At 38.2% G+C, this 18,877-nt stretch overlaps 1 protein-coding gene across 1 annotated transcript; it reads left to right on the top strand.

Moving 5' to 3' along the window:
- The first annotated feature begins 37 nt into the window (after positions 1-37).
- On the top strand, positions 38-17,050 carry MINAR2 (membrane integral NOTCH2 associated receptor 2). Its single transcript, XM_008698978.1, has 3 exons — positions 38-1,224; positions 13,458-13,685; positions 16,764-17,050. Exons 1-3 carry the CDS (start codon positions 1,060-1,062, stop codon positions 16,941-16,943), a joined length of 573 nt encoding a protein of 190 aa, XP_008697200.1. The 5' UTR covers positions 38-1,059; the 3' UTR covers positions 16,944-17,050.
- The last annotated feature ends 1,827 nt before the right edge of the window (positions 17,051-18,877 follow it).

Below are 18,877 nucleotides of genomic sequence, written 5' to 3'. Positions count from 1 at the left end.
TCAGCTGGGTTTACAGAGGTGCAAACATAACAAACATCCTCTGTCTTTTTCACACCGCTAATGTGTCTATCCTTTGCCTTCTCACAGTGGGAAGTTTTCCCCTTTTTCTAGGTGGAAATCCATACTTTCCCAATGAGAAGTATGGGTTGCCCGAGGCAGAGTGGCTTGAAATGTGAGAGCTTATCTCCATTAAAGTCATCACTCCTCCCTGGCTTCACACACGGTCCACAGCCTCACTCCCACCTTGGCTCTCTGAAGCGCAGATGGGTTCACTTAGGACAGCGCATCATCCAAACCCAGCAGCCATGTTCGCCTTGGGTCGCAAGCGCACCGTACGAACACCACACAACCGTAGGGGCTCATACAGCTCGGAACAGAGTCAGAGGGACCTCAGCTAGTGAATGCGTCAAGGCAGTAGACTGGGGGACTAGATTACTGTGGCAAACTCTCAAGCAAATTCTTGCCATTACTAGGTTCAGACCAGAGCTGACAACCTAAACGTGGTCAGGTTTCACAGAGCCCGAGACTCTGGGAGTGCAAACAGGAGAAGAAACAAGATCCTGCGTATCACGTGGGAGGCTGCGCGGGCGGGGCCAAGTCCGCTGTGTTAGCTCGGGGATGTTCAGAGAGAAAAATTAGGGCATCTCTCCCTTACAGGTGATATTTCACGAGCTCCAGTTATGGACTGTGACATTGAAATGCTGGCAGTCTTTATCCAAAGAATAATTCCACTAAAACTATTCTTTCTGACGCTGTACGGAGAGACATGAGCGCTCCATATCGAATTTTGGCGTTTTGTCAAATCTAATGAGTGTACCCCATCTGTCCCATTCAAGCACCGTGCGTGCATGTGTGCGTGCGTGCGTGCGTACGTGAAAGGCAAGGCAGGGTGCTGCCTTGTTCTGGTGTGGTGATGTACCATTTCCAGAGTGGCTCCCCAGCGTAGCTGAGGGACCTGGTTTCAGATGCCAGTTGGAGCACCTCAGCCTCGTTAATAATGGACAAGTCTGACAAGAGCAGCCTCACTTCCTTTGTTTTCCACCGCAGACGAAGGGAGACATGGATCTCTCTGTTTTGCCAAACAACAACCATCCTGACAAATTCCTGCAGCTCGATGTGAAGGCTTTCGTGAGGAGCTCAGCTCTTCTTCAGGCTGGCCTGGTGAGGTTTCCAGGGGGGAACTACCCTGCGGCGCAGCACTGGCAAAACCTCGTGTACTCACAGGTAAAATCCGGGAGTTGAAGCACACAGGGTGGGTCTCGTTGCTTTCTCCTGAGCTACTATTTCGTTATTTGTACAAAAAAAAAAAAAAGCTGTAGGAAACACAGTACAAGGTAGCAGCTCACTCCTGCAATATAAAAAGGTCTTTCTTCCTTAGCATAAGGAAGGTCTCTGATCACTTTATAAAATATGTGAATTCCCCCGACCATTCATTTTCTTCTAAGCACTCGCTTTTCAGCCTGTCCAATGCATTTTATTGCCTACTTTTCATTTTGCTCCTTTCCTTCAGAATTTTTCAAACCACCTGTTACACTTGCAAATTAGACTCTGGGGGCAACCCTTCCTCTATCTTCTGGTGTATTCTAAGCACAAAGCAGCCGACGCTTACACTGGGGACTCATACACAGCCTCTGAGACAACCAGGGAACTAACTTATGCCTCCAGTAGAGCGGCTGCCTTTCATTTCATGCAGAGAGGACAGCACAACAACAGAAACCTAATGACTGAAGGAAATGAAAATAGAAGGAACTCTTCTCCTTGGAAAGGTGCTGGCTATTGTCTTAGAGACTCTTACTTTCCACAGATTCCCATGTGGACAAGACGTAGCAATCAGACCTTCAAACCCAGTGCAGGCTTCATTTGTTGCTTTCTTCTTTTGCATCTTCCTTCTCTTTGCTGACTGAAAGAGAAGAACAAAACTGTGATGAGTTCCATGTGCTGGAATAAACATAAAGGCCCTGACTGTTGGACAGCCCATGAAACAGGAATAATCTTTGTTTTAAGACGTGAGGGCTAATGGGGTTAAGGGTTAGTCAATTTAGAAAGAGGAAGAAGCATTTCATTTCAGAACAGATGTGACTGACCTACAAACCCCTGCAAGTCATTAAATCCTTTGGAGTGGTTCAAATTCCCTGAACAGAAATTTGTTTTCTTTTAAGAAATAGTTGCTACTCATGAGTCCTGGTGTAAAGTGACTCCTTTGTGGTGTGTTTGTGGGCTCCTCGGGACCTTTATCATGAGATCATTCAAAATCAAGTACACTCAAATGATTATGTAAGTGTCTCCTCCACCTATATAAGGGTTTTAATTTATTTCCATCATCAGGCAGCCTGTTATGACAACTGCCATTGTAAAAAAAATTTTCACATCCTTCCCTTTTGTAATCTTCAAAACTCTTCCCCCACCCCCATACACACCTTTTGGTTATTGTTTTTGTATTTTAAGTTAAATGCAGTGAAATTCCTCCTTTTCCTTCCTTGTTGTTTATATCATGGAACAAAATGACTCAAAAATCAGTTCAGAAAACCTTGGCCCTCCCATGTTATGAAGTTTAGTCAAAGAAAACGTATCCAATAAATTCCTTTGAGGTTGGAACACATCAATTTAACATCTTTTGTTTGGTACTGGAGTTGACCTATTTCCTTATGTGAATCTCCACGGTGTAAAGCTCTGTTGAGTGTTATTCCTAAACCTGAATGAAATGCATCCAATTTTTAAGGGACATCTTTTCCAACAGGTAGGTCCTGACGAGTTGCAGTAGTTATCCCAAGAACACCAATGAGGTAAAAATCTGCTTCCTTTGTCTTTAGATATGTTATTGGTAACTGTAAACTACACGTAAGCTTGGTAAATTTAGTTTTCCTTTTACTCTTAAAAAAATGTTACATGACGGAATAAAGGCCAATTTACTATTGAAATGATGCATAGGGTGGGGGGGAATAAATCTTACAAATTCAGATAGTTGGGTAGGCATGACACAAATTAGGACTAACTACGATTTATATCTACTACTTTTATTTGTAATATGTGGATAAGTAATTCTTCTTTCCCTGGCTGGATCTTAAAATTCAGGAGTGATATATTTGTTGGATAAAACGTAAATCTAAAATAAAAGCATATATGAAAGTTTTAAGTGGCTGTAGTGTTCCTGGAAGAAGGCAGTGAGTATACCAGCTGTATTGAAGTTTATTAGGGGTGCATAAAGTGGCAGCTGTCAGAAGTTCTTCACTTAAAACCTTCACTCTGTTGGGGATACATTAAGCCAATGGAAGAGCATTGAATAAAGAGATTAGAAACTTTGTTTCTTTCTTTTTTAAGATTTTATTTATTAGAGAGAGTGCACACACACCAGAGTGAGCGAGAGAGAGCAGGAGCAGGGGGAGAGGGAGAAGCAGGCTCCACAGGGAGCAGGGAGCCCATCACAGAGCTCCATCCCAGGATGCTGAAATCATGACCTGAGCCGAAAGCAGATGGATGCTTAACCGACTGAGCCATCCAGGCGCCCCAGAAACTTGACTTCTTGTCTCAAACCCACAGTAAGCCACTTTAAGACACCTCTACTATGGCCCTTATTTCGTTCATGCTTCAATATTTCCACTTAAAAAATTAGTATAAAATTAATTTTACATATCTGTTTAAAAATTAAAACAAATAAAAATATGAGGTAAAAACAATTGAGAGAAAAGGTTTCCTGTAAAAGTTTAAGAAATGTGTATTATTATTATTATTATTATTAGACAATATTCCAAATGGTGTTGAAATTATCCTTTCATTAGATTTTGAAAAACAGTAAATAAGACTACTTGCATTTTTTTTTTTTATTTATACTGCGGATGGAGGGGGGGTTGTGTAGAGATGGTGGTGTTAGGGAATATTGTCAGTACATCTGTCAATCCATAATTCAAGCAGTAGGTTTTATACTCACATGAAATCCACAAAGACTTCAGAGTCCCATCAGCTGATCCCTGAGTCTCACACCACCCAGGTGCCTGGTGTTTGGGGGGTCAGACCACCTCAGGGAATGTCGAAGGACTTATCCTACAACCAGTGCCTTCAAAATTAATGGTAACTCAGCCATTAAAACTCATATCATATAATCCCAAGTATGAAGCCAAATTCCTAAATATATGCATCATATTTCCATCCATGATTTATCTCCCAAAGCTTTTTTTTAAAAATTCACAGTACACTTTCAGAGGAAATTCTGTCAGCCATTTTTACATGCAGAAGCAATTCTAGGCATATAGAAAAGTAAGCCCTTGTTCTCAGTCTTGCCAGTAACCCCGGACACTGTGAATTCCATCCCGTGCAAACACACAGGTCACCATGTTTGCAGGAGCGAGCATGTATCTCCTGATTCCACTCTATTTATACTTTTTTTAGATTCTTTCACTAGAGAAGAAAAGAAGCTTCACAATAAATTTCATCTCAGTGCAATGAACAAACGTTCGCCAAAATCTAATGTTTCTGGTTGTTAAAATAATTTGGGGCATGTATCTGATGAAGGCATTTGGAATTGTATTCAAATATCTCTGCCAATCCCTTTATAAAACGAGGTAATGAGAGGAAAAGGCAAAATTTCTTTTTTTTAGTTTAAATAATAAAATATGTTTTTTCAGATACTGTAGTGGCCCCCCCCCCTTTTTTTCTGATTAGCAGTTAGACTTCAGAATCTTTTCAGACTAATCTCTTTGTTTTATATTTTCCTGGCTTCCAGAAGCATTCTGTGCTAAACCTGTGAGCTGGACCAAAAGGCCAAGGATAAGAAGTTGATCTTCCCTTGATTTCTAGACAGTGTCATTTCCTGGGTTTATTCCCTAATCACATTTCCTTGCTTTGTTTTCAGTCTCAATAGCTAACTTTTCCCCTTAAATTCTAATGTCTCTTCTGTGTCAGTTTTTTCTTTTGGGTGATTTTTTTGGTGTTTTTTGTTTGTTTGTTTCGTAGGCTATAATTACACCTCTTAACAACCTGTCTCTGGACAGGTCCTTGAGATCTGTCGTGCCTTCTCTAAAAATATCTCTATTCCTAATCCTCCACTTACTGCTCTGAAAAGAACAGCCGTGCATACACAATAGTCTCCCATTTTTAAGCCTATATTTGGGGAAATGTTATAGAATCTTTGATGCACTTAAATTATTATCTAGGAAGTTGAGGGGCATAGCTCAGTTGCTCAGGGATTTACGTGCAAATATCAGAACATGATTTATCAAGTTATGCTAAATTTATGCAGTTCACAAAGTCTTCAGTGGGGTCTGAAACTTAGCCTTGGATGGTGTGCTGCCAGAAACAACACCGAAACTGTCCCACCATACTGCTCTCAGACCAGACCCAAATTCCTCTGGCACTAACACCTTTTTGAAGGACACCTTCAGTGGTACAATAGTATGTGTGGGACTCCAGAGCCCTGGCTAGATGGAGAAGAAGGCAGGAAACAAGGTTCAAGAGAGGCCTGGGTCAGAATACAAAGTCTTGGTAGTTGTTGTTTAGATTTTAAATTTTATCCTGAAAATTTTGAGGGCTTGTGAAATTTTTAAGCAAGAGAATCACACGATCAAACCTGTGTTTTATAAAGATAGCCATTCTAGTAATTTGGAAAACAGAATTAATGTGATCACTGGGGACCACAAATTTGTTTGTACTCCCACAAGTAATAGGTAAACAAAAGGTCTTGTTTGCATTATGATTATGAAAGGGATTTCATTGCAGATCAAATTGGGGGGAAATGGAAATCTTTATGATCTTGATTCTCCCAATCCATAAACATGGTATATATTTTTCATTTCTTCAGTACTTCAGATGGCCCTTCAATGATGTCTTATAATTCTCCACATAGAAGTTTTCATAAAGTTCGTTAGGTTTATATCTAAATATTGATGGCACTTTATGCTCTTAAGACTAGAATCTTTTAAATCATATTTCATAATAAAGTGTTACTCATGTATGTCATTGATTATTATAGACTGCATTTATTATATATTGATCTTAAATCCGGAAAGTCTGTTAATCTGTTTTATTTTGACGATACATATCCCTATAGATAATCATGCCATCTGCTGTTTTGTTTCATTATTTAAAACCTTTATTCCTTTCATTTATTTTTCTGTTCTTATTGTATTGCTTAGGGTTTCCACTGCAATAACATATGAATGTTTGTGATTACCGGCATCCTTGTATTAATTCTGAAACTAAAACAAATGCTTCTAATATTGCAACTATTTGGTAAACTGTGCCCTGGAAGTTTTGGGCAGATTTTCCTAATTAGTTTTTAAAGATTCCCTGGTATTTCTAGTTTGCTAAGAAAGTGTGCTTTAAATATGTTCGAATGTTTTCAAAATCTTTTTCATAATCTGTTCCAAAATTCTTTTTTTTTTTTTTCCTGTTACCGTGGTGGATTATATTAATCTTCTAATTTTTTAAATCACCCTCTAGGTAAAAATTCTTTCCTGGTATGAATCTTTCTTATCCTGGTATGTAGAATTTATACATATTGTAGGATTCTTTTTAGCAATAGTTTATTCATGATTTATTCATTGTGCTTGTAAGAGAAATTGGCCTATTATTAAATTACCTTTTCTTTTACTTACTCCCTTTGTCTCAAGTCTATACCAACCTCATAAAATGAACTGAGGAGTATTCTTTGTTTTCCTATTTTCTGAAAGGGTTTGACAAAAATAGGGATGATCCGTTTTCAAGAATATCTGGTAGAAGTTGACTGCAACACTTGGTTGGCCTGGTATTTTTCAATTTGTGTGCAGTTGGGGTCGATTTTAAACTCTTGATTCAATTAGCCAAATGATCACAGGTTTATTAACATTTTCTGTTTTTTCCTTAAGCTGGCTAAGCTATGTGAGAAACTGCCCAATTGCATGTAAATTTTTTAAATTGCTCTCATTATTCCCCTGTTACATTTCTTAATCTCTGCTGTGTCTTTACTCATGTTTCTTTTACACTTCTAACCCTGTGGATTTGTGCCTTTTTTTCCTGAGCAGTATTGTGGAGGTGTTTTCAATCTTTCCAGCCCTTCCAGAGAAATAGCTTTCAACACTGTTCATCCTCTCCATTGTGTATTTGTTTTTTCCTTTGTAATACGTATTGATTTCTATCTTTTTTAAATTTTTATTTAAATTGCAGTTAACATACAGTGTAATTTTCCCTACTTCTATCTTTATTGTTTGTTATTACCTCATTAATTTTCTCATTCTGCTTTTATCATGAAGCATATATTTCTATAATAGTCCCTCAAAATACTATTTCAGCTCCAGCCAACAATTTTGCATATGTAGCATTTTTCATTTTCATTCTGTTCTAAATTCTTAATTTCCATTATTATTTCCTTGAAGTGTATGTTTTAGTTTTCTACAAAATGTGGTACTTTAAATTAATTTTTCGATATTGATATCTAAATTTCTGAGGTGACCATATTCAAACATCATGATCCATATAATACAATATATAAATTTCTTAGTTAACTGTGTTCAAACAGCATGATCCATATAATACTGAGTCTTTGAAATTTGTTTTAGAGTCTAGCACGTTATCAATTTTTGTAAATATGCAGTGTATATTTTAAAAATTAATGTTTTCAATTGTTTAATAAAGATCTCAGTATATGTTACTTGATCAAACTTGGTTTTATTGCTCAAATCCTCTTTATCTTTAGTAATTGTTTTGTCTGCTTGATAAAAATTATATGTATTAATTCCTCCGTGTAATTATCTCCAGTTTGCTTTATAAAGTTTGAGACTATTAGATACATATAAGCTTAGAATTATTGTATTTTACTAATGATATCTCCCTTTATTCATTTTGTAGCTATCCTCTGTATCTAACAAATCTTTTGTCTTAAAATCTATTTACTTTCTTAGTGGTAGTTTAAGTTATGTTGTGGATACAAATACACTCAAAGTTTTAGTGACTTAACACAATAAAATGTACCTCCCACATAAGGTCTGATGTGGGTGATATGGATGGATGTCCTAGGGGCCTGACTTCCAAGCGGAATCCAGACTGTTCCTTCTTAGGGATCTACTATATCAGAATCTCTGTTGGGTCTATAGATTAGAAAGAGAGTAATCCAGGAATCTTTCCAGGGATTTCAGGGATCAACCCTGAGTTGGGACATGTCCCAATCCAGTCCTATGTCCTACTCCATGGACTGTTGTATGCCCATAAAGAAGAAATGGATTTGCTAGCCAGGCTCTGACACAGTTTATCATTCTTTTAAACACATTTATGTAATATATATATCTATATATTATATTTTATATAATTCATATATTATATAAATATTTATTTTGTATCTATAAATTCTTCCTTTCTGAATGGGAAAATTAAAGAGATGGCAGTCGTGGGTGCCTAGATGGCTCGGTCAGTTAAGCGTCTGCCTTCAGCTCAGGTCATGATCCCAGGATCCTGGGATCAAGTCCCACATCAGGCTCCCTGCTCAGCCAGGAGTTTGCTTCTCCCTCTGCCCCTCCCCACCGCTTGTGCACTTTCTGTCTCTATCTCTCTCCCCCTCTCCTGCAAAAATAAATAAATAAAATCTTTTAAAAAGAAATTAATTAATTAAATAAGGTAAAGACATGGCAGTCACTATTCCAAAGTAATTCCGAGATCCCATGGGAATAGTTTGTGCAGCCCTCCTTCCTTGAAGTTGTGAAAGATTGATTAGGCCGTGATTCTGTTTTTTAGAAGAACTTCTGGTGCACTGTTCTCTATAGTCCTTGATTCCACCCTCTAGGAAGCATCCCTTCATTCACTGTTCTCTTTTTGCCACATCAGAAGTAGACCATTCTTCAAGGATAGGCTTCAAAGTTTACTTGTACTTAAGGAAATTTATCTAGGGTTATTATCACAGCTTTCTTTTGTTTTTTAATTCTAAACATTCAAAAGCTTTTAGGTGTAGGCTTGTGATTTCTTTGGTCATATATTTCTTACAGAATTTAGGAAGCTATTTATTAATGTAATTTTTTTTATTATATTATGTTAGTCACCATACAGTACATCCTTGGTTTTTGATGTAAAGTTCGACGATTCATCAGTTGCGTTTAACACCCAGTGCACCATGCAATACGTGCCCTCCTTACTACCCATCACCAGTCTATCCCATTCCCCCTTCCCTCTGAAGCCCTCAGTTTGTTTCTCAGAGTCCATAGTCTCTCATGCTTCATTCCCCCTTCTGATGTAATCTTACCTGACCTAACTGACTACTTGCAGTCAACTTTATATGTCAATAAACACACCTAAAGTTCTTTGAGGGCATAACTCTCAAGTAGGCTTTAATGTCTTGCTTCCCTGCTCCATTTCTATATTTTTAGAGTCAGTGACAACCACATAGAGGCTCTCAGGGATAAGAGTTATGAAAGCACAGCCTAACATGATTTTTATCTTGAGTTACCTTATTCGACTGAGAAATTTCAATAGGTATATTTTGCTCAATGTTGTTTTGTTTTTTTTTTTTAAATCTGTGTTTTACTGTTGGGGTCTACAAACAGATTTTCAACAGTAGAAGGATAGAAGGCATCAAATTTCTAGGTCCTCTCTACTCTTTTTCATTTCTTCTTTTCAACTGTCCAACTCTTTCTCTAGTCTCATCTCTTTCTTGTATCACATTAATGCTCTGATTATGATAATGTCATCATACGTACATAAATGTTCTGATTATTTACAAGTATCTCTCCCAGAGCTACAGGTGATTGGATTCCCATTTATGACACATGACATTCATGCCAATTTTTTTTCCTCTAAGATATGAATAACCATCATTCCAGCTGCTGATGTTTTTTTCATCCCTTTCCACTTCTTGGTTCCTAAGCCCATGCCACATGTTTGTGGAATTTTAAGATAAACCTCTTTCTGTATTGGGAAGGATAGGATAGGCTATCCTGTGATGACATGTATCCCCACAAAATATCACTAATTAAAAATAAAAGATTTTTTTTAAAAGATCAATTTATTTATTAGAGAGAGCATGCAAGCATGCAGGGAGAGAGAGAATATTCAAGCACACTCCCTGCTGAGCTCACAGTCCAATGCTGCACTCAATCCCAGGGCCCTGAGTTCATGAGCTGAGCTGAAATCAAGAGTCAGACACTTAACTGACTGAGCCACCAGGCACTCCAAAAATAAAAGAATTTTCTTGCTCATGAAAGGTCTGAGGAAGGGCAGATGGATTTTAATGGCAGCTCTTTTCCAAGAAATAACCCACAGCCTCAAGTTCTTTCATCCTGAAGTTCTGCCATCACAGAACCCTTGCTTAATGGTGACACAAAAGTGGAAATGAGGACAGTGAGCCAAAAATATTGTGAGAGATTTCAAGGACCAGGTTCAATGGTAGTTTCTGTTACTTTTATCCATACATCGTCAACTAGGAAAGAGCTGGTCCCATTGTAACTTCAAGCCAGACTGGGGAAGACAGTCATCCTTTATGCTCAGGAAGGGAGAATAAAATTCATAAGCATTTAACCAGTCATCACAATACATAGCTCTCATTTCTCTCTATTTGCCAGTATATCTTTTCATATCCTTCACTCTCATTCTTTGAGTCCTTATATTTTAGGTATTCCTCTTGTAAATATTACATAATTTAATTTTAAAAATCTGATCTGAGAATCTCTGTCATTAAAATAGAAGATTTAGTCTATTTACATTTAACACGATGATTTCTAAAATTTTTCTGTTTTCCTGAGGTTCCTCCTATTCTTTGTTTCAGTTTTATTGTCTTATGATCAAATTTCCTTTATCTTTTTTCTACTGGTCTACTGATTTAGAAACTATTCCTTCTCTATTTTCACTAATATTTCTATACTCTCACTGATATGATATCTTCAAATGTTCTAATCAAAATTATCTGTGTTAAATTTTGCAGTCCAGTGATTAAATTGTCCCTTATTTAAAAACTCACAAATTAGTAATTATTATCTCTATTTTACCATAAAATCAATACTTGCTTAGATAGAAATAGAGATTTATCAATTTTCTTTCTTTTTTCCTTTCTTTTCCTCAGCATTTCTTTTTGCATCTCAATCTTTACTTTTATTGTCAAGTTTCTTCCTGAAGTACATTTTTTTAGAGGTTCTTTCTTTATTGGCCTCTCAGTTCTGTAGTCTAAGTTTTTGTTTGTCTCAATATGCATTCTGTTTCACTCTTTTTGCTGAATGATAGTTTACTTATATGTAAATGGTGTAGATAATGACTAAAATGTATAAAGGATAAATGGACAAAGTAACAGTGAATACAGAAAAGTCTAGGTAAGCTTTGAAGTGTTACTTTCCTCAAATATTTTAGAATACAAATTATCTTAGAGTTTATATTACTAAAAGAATAAACTGTTGAGTTTTCCTTTGGTAAGTGTAATCTATCCAGAATGTGGTATCAAGAGTTAGAAGAAATACATGCTTTTTTATTTTCTTTCTTAAGGTATTTGAAAAAATTGCCAACATATAAATGAACCTCAACCATAATTAGTATTTCTTATTCTGCCATCAAATTCTTAGCAAAGATATTCTATTAATTTTCTCTTCACATGTCCTTCAGATATAAAATTGTCATGCAACACAAAAAATAAAGGGCACCATATATTAGGATAACCTCAGACTTTCAAGAATGTGGTTTAGAATTAAGGGCTTGAATGTTCTTTTTAGACTATAGCTCTGAATTAATACTTATTAAAATTATTTTGTTATCTTATACCTATTAGTTTTCCAAGGTCTTCATACATTGCAATAGAGTGTTATTTTTTCCTGACCCCCAAAACCATATTTTCCTCATTTATAGAGCTTTCTTATAAGAAGCTCAAGGAATAGTCTAGCAGGCAAGAAAACTGACAAAGCAAATTTGTCAATGTCTGAAGAATTATCCCTCTCAAAGATGATCAAAGATGTCTAGCCTTGGGGGAAGAAAAAAAAAAAAAACTTGAGTCAGAATTATGCTAAGCTGAAATGATCTAAATTTCATATCAAATTGTTTTTTCTCAATTCAGAAACATTTTTTTATGAGGCCATCCATCTTAAAGACAAATGTTAAGGCACGATGATGTATCATTTCATTGCAAATTTCAGTATTGAAGAATATAAATTGATTTTGAGCAGACCAACAACCTAATAAATTCAGAGAAGATCTCCGACTTGACCTCTAAGTATGTAAAAAACGTACGGGTTAAGAAAATTAGGGAAACCTAAGGCCAAAGAGAATGTGAATGGTTTTATCTGGATGATTTTTTTTTTTTGGCTTATCAGTCATTTCAGAAGGAAACTATGTAATATTAGTTCACAACCCAGCTTACATAAATACATATTTAATGTGACCTATATACTCCAATATATGCTGAGCAAATCAGTGTCTTGTTGGTCATAAATATGACTCAGAGGAATATTAATTGCTATTGAAACTTCTCTGTTTAGGAAGGCTGAAATATGTGAAACACACATATTGAAAAATTGCTGTCAATTCATGAAATGTGTCACCAGTTTTTAAGGGTTAAACCTAAGTTCTCTGAAAATTAACTTACGTGGAATTCCTCTCCCTTGATGTCCCATGATAACTGAGCCATTAATCTATAAGTTTTTTGCTTCTTCTTCATTTTATTCAGCCAATGAACAAATTTTAATGCTAAATTTTTCTACCCCCATAATAATTTTATAGTTATAAGGAAAAAAAAAAGCAAAGTAAAAACCTGAAGTTCAAATCAGACACAGGAAAACGCAACTACCCTACACTGTTAAGTTTGAGATACTGGCTATCCTTGGGCAGGGAGAGGGCAAGGGTATCATAGAGGGCAACAAGAGGTATGCTGGTAATGTTCTGTTTCTTATTGAGCTATACATTTATGCCCACTTTTCTATATGTATGTTTTGCTTCAATAAAAAAAAAAAAGATTTAAAAAATCTGAAAGTCAATATTGGAGCCATCTTATAGCCAGCTGGTGTGTAGACACATAAAGGAGTAGGATGCTGTTCTGTCCTCCAAGCTGTCTGAAATAGGAGTCCCAAGAGAGTTTTTGTGAAAGCCAAAGCATATCTATAAAATGCCTTTTAATCTTGACTTTGCTGGATTAATACTACAACATTAAATATTATTTTTATCAGTCATGGAATGCACAAATAGAAGTAAAATGTCATTAAATCTCAATGCAAGTGAGCTGGAAAAAAAATTGGCTTTGTTCAGAATTCTGCTATTTGAATTAAAGAACAATGTTCTTTCTTTTTAGTTCTATAAAAGAGCATTTTAATGAATGATCACTGGAGCTGAACAAGATCACATGCAAAGAAAAAAATTAATTAATGGCGGGATTCTAGGTCAGACTAGAGCCTAGAATCCTTTCCTCATTCATTGTCCCAATCTGTTGGGTTTCCAGGCAGAAGGAGCAAATTTTCAGGGACCGTTATTTCACATTGCATCTTCTGCCACCAGTGGCCCATTGGTAAGAGAAGCTGTGTCACTGTGTCTCCCATCAGAGAGAAAAGAAGACCATTACCGCGCAGCGAATGAGGCGATCCGGTGCAGAGGGCCCTCTTGCTGGGGACCATCCCCCACCATCCCTGTCGTCAGTTCTGAAGAATAACCCGCTCTATGGTGACCTAAGCTTGGAGGAAGCTATGGAAGAAAGAAGAAAGCATCCCTCATGGACCGTTGAGGAGTATGACAGGCATTCCCTGCACACAAACCTTTCTGGGCATCTGAAGGTACTCAAAGCAAAGAATCACCTCCTTAGATCAGTTAAATATTCCTTTTAAAAAAATGGGTATTAAAGTGACAAGCACTCTTTACTAGACCCAGATCTCTAGATTTCAGGTCATTTTGGCCCCTGACATCCCTTTTTCTCTCCTACTCAATACGTGTTTATGGATTTGTTCTGACCTATACTATGTCAGCCCTTACTGGCATCTGTCTGGTGTAGAGAGAAAGAAATGATGTGACACAGAAACGTTTACCTAGAAGGTAAATGGTTTTGAAAATTAATTTGCCAGATTATGTATGTTTTCCCCTAGTTTTGTGATCATTTATTTCATGAAGACTTAAGAATTCCCTCATCTACATTGATTCAGAACTATTTATTCCGTGCTCTGTCTTAGGCACGGTGCAAGGGAGTTCTCATCAAGGGTCATCTTATGCCAAGCCCACTCAGGGATTTAAGATGGCAGATTTACATTTTGGACATTTTCCTGTGTCTCAGTAACAAAACAAAACAAAAACATTTCAACACAGGAAAAGTATGCAATGAACTCATTCACCCAGCTTAAACCCAACTTCAGTTTTTCTTTGTTTTCTTTTTTTCCCCCTGGTGTCATCTATCACATAGAAGATGTAGAAATACCTGCAAAGCAGGGAGGGTGGCCCTCTGTTTTCTGAGTGGGCTGCATTCCTCCCCAGCCTTGGCTTGCCTCTGCCTGCCCTAGGGTCAGGGCGGCCTGACTTCTTTCACAAACACTTCATTTAAGAAGGTGTATCTGCTCGGAGCCCCATACCTTAAGCACCTGAATATTTTTTTCTGTTGCAAAGGGGATAATATTGTGTCCCCTTAAAATCTTACACTTTTAAGAATCTCAAATGTGCACTCTTGAAATATCTTGTTGTCTAGAGTCTTTGAGGTTTTTTTGATCTCCTAGTAGATTTAATGTATCTCCTCCTTAATGTAGCTTCTGTTCCAGAGAAGTTTCCACAACAGAGGCTCTCCCATAGCAACAGTAATCTTGTGGGTTTTTTTATCAGGAGTCTGAAGATCAGGACCCCTAAGAAGTTAGTTTCTTTTTTTCTTTTCTTTTTTTTTAAATTAAGTTTTTATCTTAATACCACTGTAGTTAAAATACAGTGTTATATTAGTTTCAGGTGTACAATATATTGACTCAACAATTCACCCAGGGCTCCTCACGAAAAGTGCACTCCCTAATCCGCATCCTCTGGTTCCCCCGTCCCCCAGCCCCCTTCCCTCTGGTAACCATCGGTTTGTTCTCTATAGCTTAGAGTCTATTTCTTGGTTTCTCTCTCTCTCTCTTTCCTTTGCTCATTTGTTTCTTAAATACCACATGAGTGGAATCATATGGTATTTGTCTTTCACTGACTTATTTTGCTTATCATTATACTGTCTAGCTCCATCCATGTTGCTACAAATGGCAAGATTTCATTCTTTTTTATGGCTGAATAATATCCCATTATATATATATCTCACATCTTCATTCATCTTTGGGTGGACACTTGGGCTGCTTAAAAGGTCACTTTCTACAATTAGGAAAGTATGTATTGTTTTCTTTCACAAATATTTCTGGACTGAGTGCCAGAGGCTCTTCTTTGCTCTTTATTGTTTACCCGAATGGCAACAGGGCTTTGAAGATGAATATTACTGTCCCTGCCATCAGAAAGTTCATCTAACTGGTCAAAGTAACAAGTCATAATTTTATAACAAGATAAAGGAAGAGGATAGTATTGTAGTGATAGTAGAAAGGGCTATGCAGATTCAAAAGAGGACAAAATCACACTGGATTATAAAAAGGCTTCAAGAAAAAGTTACTGTATGCTGGGCTTGAAGAATGCCTAGAATTCCAAAAGATATGGATGGTTTGCATGAGCAGGGAGGTTCTCGTCCAGAGTAGCAAGAAAAAAGGCCCAAATACCAGAAAGTGAGAGAGATTGTCAGAACAATAATTAGTCCACTTTTGCTGACACTACAATTTAAGTAATAGAATAATGGGAAAATAAGGCTCAAAAACACTTAAAAAGTGTTTGAATGTAAGGCAAAGGAGATTGAACATCGTTGGCAATGAGGAATATTTTTGTTGGCAAATTCTGTGCTATGTTTAGAAAGATCAAATATATATATATAAATGGGTGCATTGCTTCACTGAAACTGGGTCCTTCCCTCCCCTCCCCATCCTCCATACATACAGTCAACTCAAAGCACTTCCAGACCTCATGATGCTATTCTTTAGCACTCTTTTGAGGGATGCTTCTGAAAGTCATGACTTTCGTTTTCTTTAGCATTTCTTTCTGTACTACATTAATTCGACTTCCTTCATCACTAGCTCTCTGCACCTCATAACTAGCAGACGGAGCCCATAACTTATTTTCTGAAATCTCTTCACCTCTTACGGGCTGTAAAAGCTCCAAGTGCCTTTGGCCAATACCAATTTTCTAAATTACTAAGAATTTATAAATAAGAAAGGGGGAAAGAAGCCCCATATGCAGTTAGCAGGGCTAACGAGGAACAGAATGCGAGAGGAGTTTGGGATTACAGAAGTTCTTCCTGAGGATTGCAGGCATTAGGACACCTAGAAAATGAAGGGTACCAGTCAAGTAGACAAGGATTGCAAGGTTATCCTTCCGCAGAGCTCAGCCAAATTTCATTTTACTCTTGTAGCTTTTCTAAGACCAGGAAGTTGATACCGCAGCAGTGTGGTGGAGGAATTACACCGCCATCACCAGCATCCGCCCAGCTCCCTACGTGTGTGCCCGTTCCTCTCCTAGCAGGGCGCTAAGAAGTCCAAAGCTTATTCACTGACCCCCCGAAGCAGACTTAAAGTCCACTGAGACTAGAGAGGCAGAGAGAGGGTGGGCAGCTCAGCCGCAAGCCATTGCTGATGAGAAATAATGATGTTCTTCAAAGCCCAGCCTCTCATATTTGAGCTGTGACACTTAAGCCTCACCGGGGACCGTGTGATATCAACCTTCAGTACCTCTCACGGTGTTGTTCTGCAGTATCAATTAGTCTGTAACACTGACTGATTACTGATTGATCCTATTCTATGTAATTTTTTTTTTCTTTTTAGGAAAATCCTAATGACCTACGGTTTTGGTTGGGAGACATGTACACGCCCGGTTTTGATACCTTATTGAAAAAGGAAGAGGAGCAAGAAAAGCATTCAAAATATTGCCGTATAGGTCTGATTTTGCTCCTTGTTGCCTGCATCTTGGTTTTCATAGTGACCGTGAGCACACTTTTCACTTAAAGAAACTGCTGCCGATACAGCCACTTGAAATTTCTTAAAAATCTTTCCAAATAAACATTTGCAGAAAAACATGCTCACGTGGTATGAATGTACTGTTGAATGTCCAGCTAAGTGTCATTGTCTTGTTGAATGCAAATGTTGCCTGAGATATGCTGGCTTTCTCTCCTTTGTTCTAGAAGTCTTGGTATGAATTCCAGAGGGATCTTTGTCCTTTGGGAAGCAGGAATTCTGGGGATCAAAACCACAGAAAAACTGCTATACACAACCAAAGTGAAACACTTAGGATAGGGAACAGAACAGCACCAATAATTGCCTGCAGATTTGTCTTACCTCCTTCTACCGGCCCCCTCCTCTCGTCCCTAAAAAGTTGAGCAAAGCATTTCTGGCTGCCTCAGACGTGCAACGTAAGAACTACTGGTTGTGCTGCCTGTTGGGTTGAATTCATGCTGTTTTATCTTCTTTTATTCCCGTTGAGGCCAGAAAAAGGGATGGAAGGTGGCTTTATTCAAACGTATTCTCATTTTCCCAGGATTGCTTTATAATGCCTCTGTTTGAGGTAGCGATTTCAGTAGACCTAAACTTGAACAGGCCCTAGTTCTGTAATTAATTACGTGTAGAGCCAATTGGGCTTACTGATTGATCCACATTGGCTAGTGTGAGCCCCGGTGGCTCTCAGGAAGTATGTATCACCAGCCATGGCCTCAGAGGAAGGCCCTAGAAAAGCAGAGGAAATACGGCTAAGGGAATAGGATCTGAATCCTTGCTGTGTCTTTTGCTAACTGTTGGACCCTGGGCAAGGTATCCTTTCTGAGAGAGGATAGAATCAGCTCCCCAGTAGGGCTCGTCTAAGGGCTAAACAAGAGACAGATAAGAACAACACCGGGCTCCTAGTAAGTAGTTGCCTAGTTAAGGACGGTTCTTACTACAAATATATGCTAAGCTTCTTGGTACCCTGAGGCCACCTGCCATTGCCTGCAGATAACTGGGGACATGATGCTGGACACAGACGGAGAATCAAGTCAACTGCCTTCTCTTTGTCCTAGAACACCAGATCCTAAATCCTTTTCATCCCTGATCCTTTCTCTTCTTTCAGGATTCCCCCCACCCCAAGCTCCCACCCCCCAAAGTTTAGTGCATAAAGCAGAAAAGGGACTTTCTCTTCTTGCCATTAATCAGCCTTTGGGATTACCACACCATTCTACTGTATCTCTCCTAAAGATACTTGAAATAAAGAACACTGAAGTGCCCCTTTACTATACAATAAATTCGTGGTGCACGACAATTGTCTTAGCCATATTTGTAGCACTTAACTTCTTCTTCCTCCTCTCCTCTGTAACAGGTTCTGCCCAATTTAGAACTGAATTAAGGAGAGACGAAGGTCCTGGGGATTCCTGAGGGCAGGCCCACTCACTGTGGATGCCTGGCAGACAACCGCTTCGTATTAACTCTGTTTTTCAAAGCTTGACTGCCCAGTGCTTGCTTCTAAGGAATTCGATCTATGTTCAGGTCTCTGCTACGCATGGAAAGCATTTGTGTGCACCGGGTTACAACCAGCTGTCCGGGGCCACATACAGGTAAGGCTCTGTAAGGGCACTCCGCAGGGATCACCACAGGAGAAGTGTGTGAAGCTGCCCACCTCGACTTCTGACCCCTTCCCCCCATCTCATTACCTTTCTCTTCTGCCCCCGTCAAGCACCTGGTACCCCCCTGTTCTCTCCAGTCCTCCTCTGCTCTCTTCCATGACGCTAACACTCATTTATGTTTCAGCATGAATGTGTTTATTACTTTGCTGTTGCTCCCAAACCAATCTTCACTTTTAGCCTTCAGTGTAGCTGTAAAATCAGAATATATTATTATCCCTCATTGGATTAATATTATGCATCTACACGAAAGGGAAAGTCATAAGTTGAGTGAATACATCCCTGTGTGCACTC

The sequence above is a fragment of the Ursus maritimus genome, unplaced genomic scaffold, assembly GCF_017311325.1.
Source record: "Ursus maritimus isolate PB19 unplaced genomic scaffold, ASM1731132v1 scaffold_5, whole genome shotgun sequence".
Lineage (NCBI taxonomy): Eukaryota > Metazoa > Chordata > Mammalia > Carnivora > Ursidae > Ursus > Ursus maritimus.
The sequence above is the reverse complement of the archived record's forward strand: the minus strand, read 5'-3'. Positions and strand labels throughout refer to the sequence as shown.

Coding starts and splice junctions, on each gene's coding strand:
- MINAR2 (XM_008698978.1), top strand. CDS start 1,060: ATGGATCTCTCTGTTTTGCCAAACAACAACCATCCTGACAAATTCCTG. Junction 1,225..13,457: donor AAAACCTCGTGTACTCACAG/GTAAAATCCGGG, acceptor GTCTCCCATCAG/AGAGAAAAGAAGACCATTAC. Junction 13,686..16,763: donor ACCTTTCTGGGCATCTGAAG/GTACTCAAAGCA, acceptor TTTTCTTTTTAG/GAAAATCCTAATGACCTACG.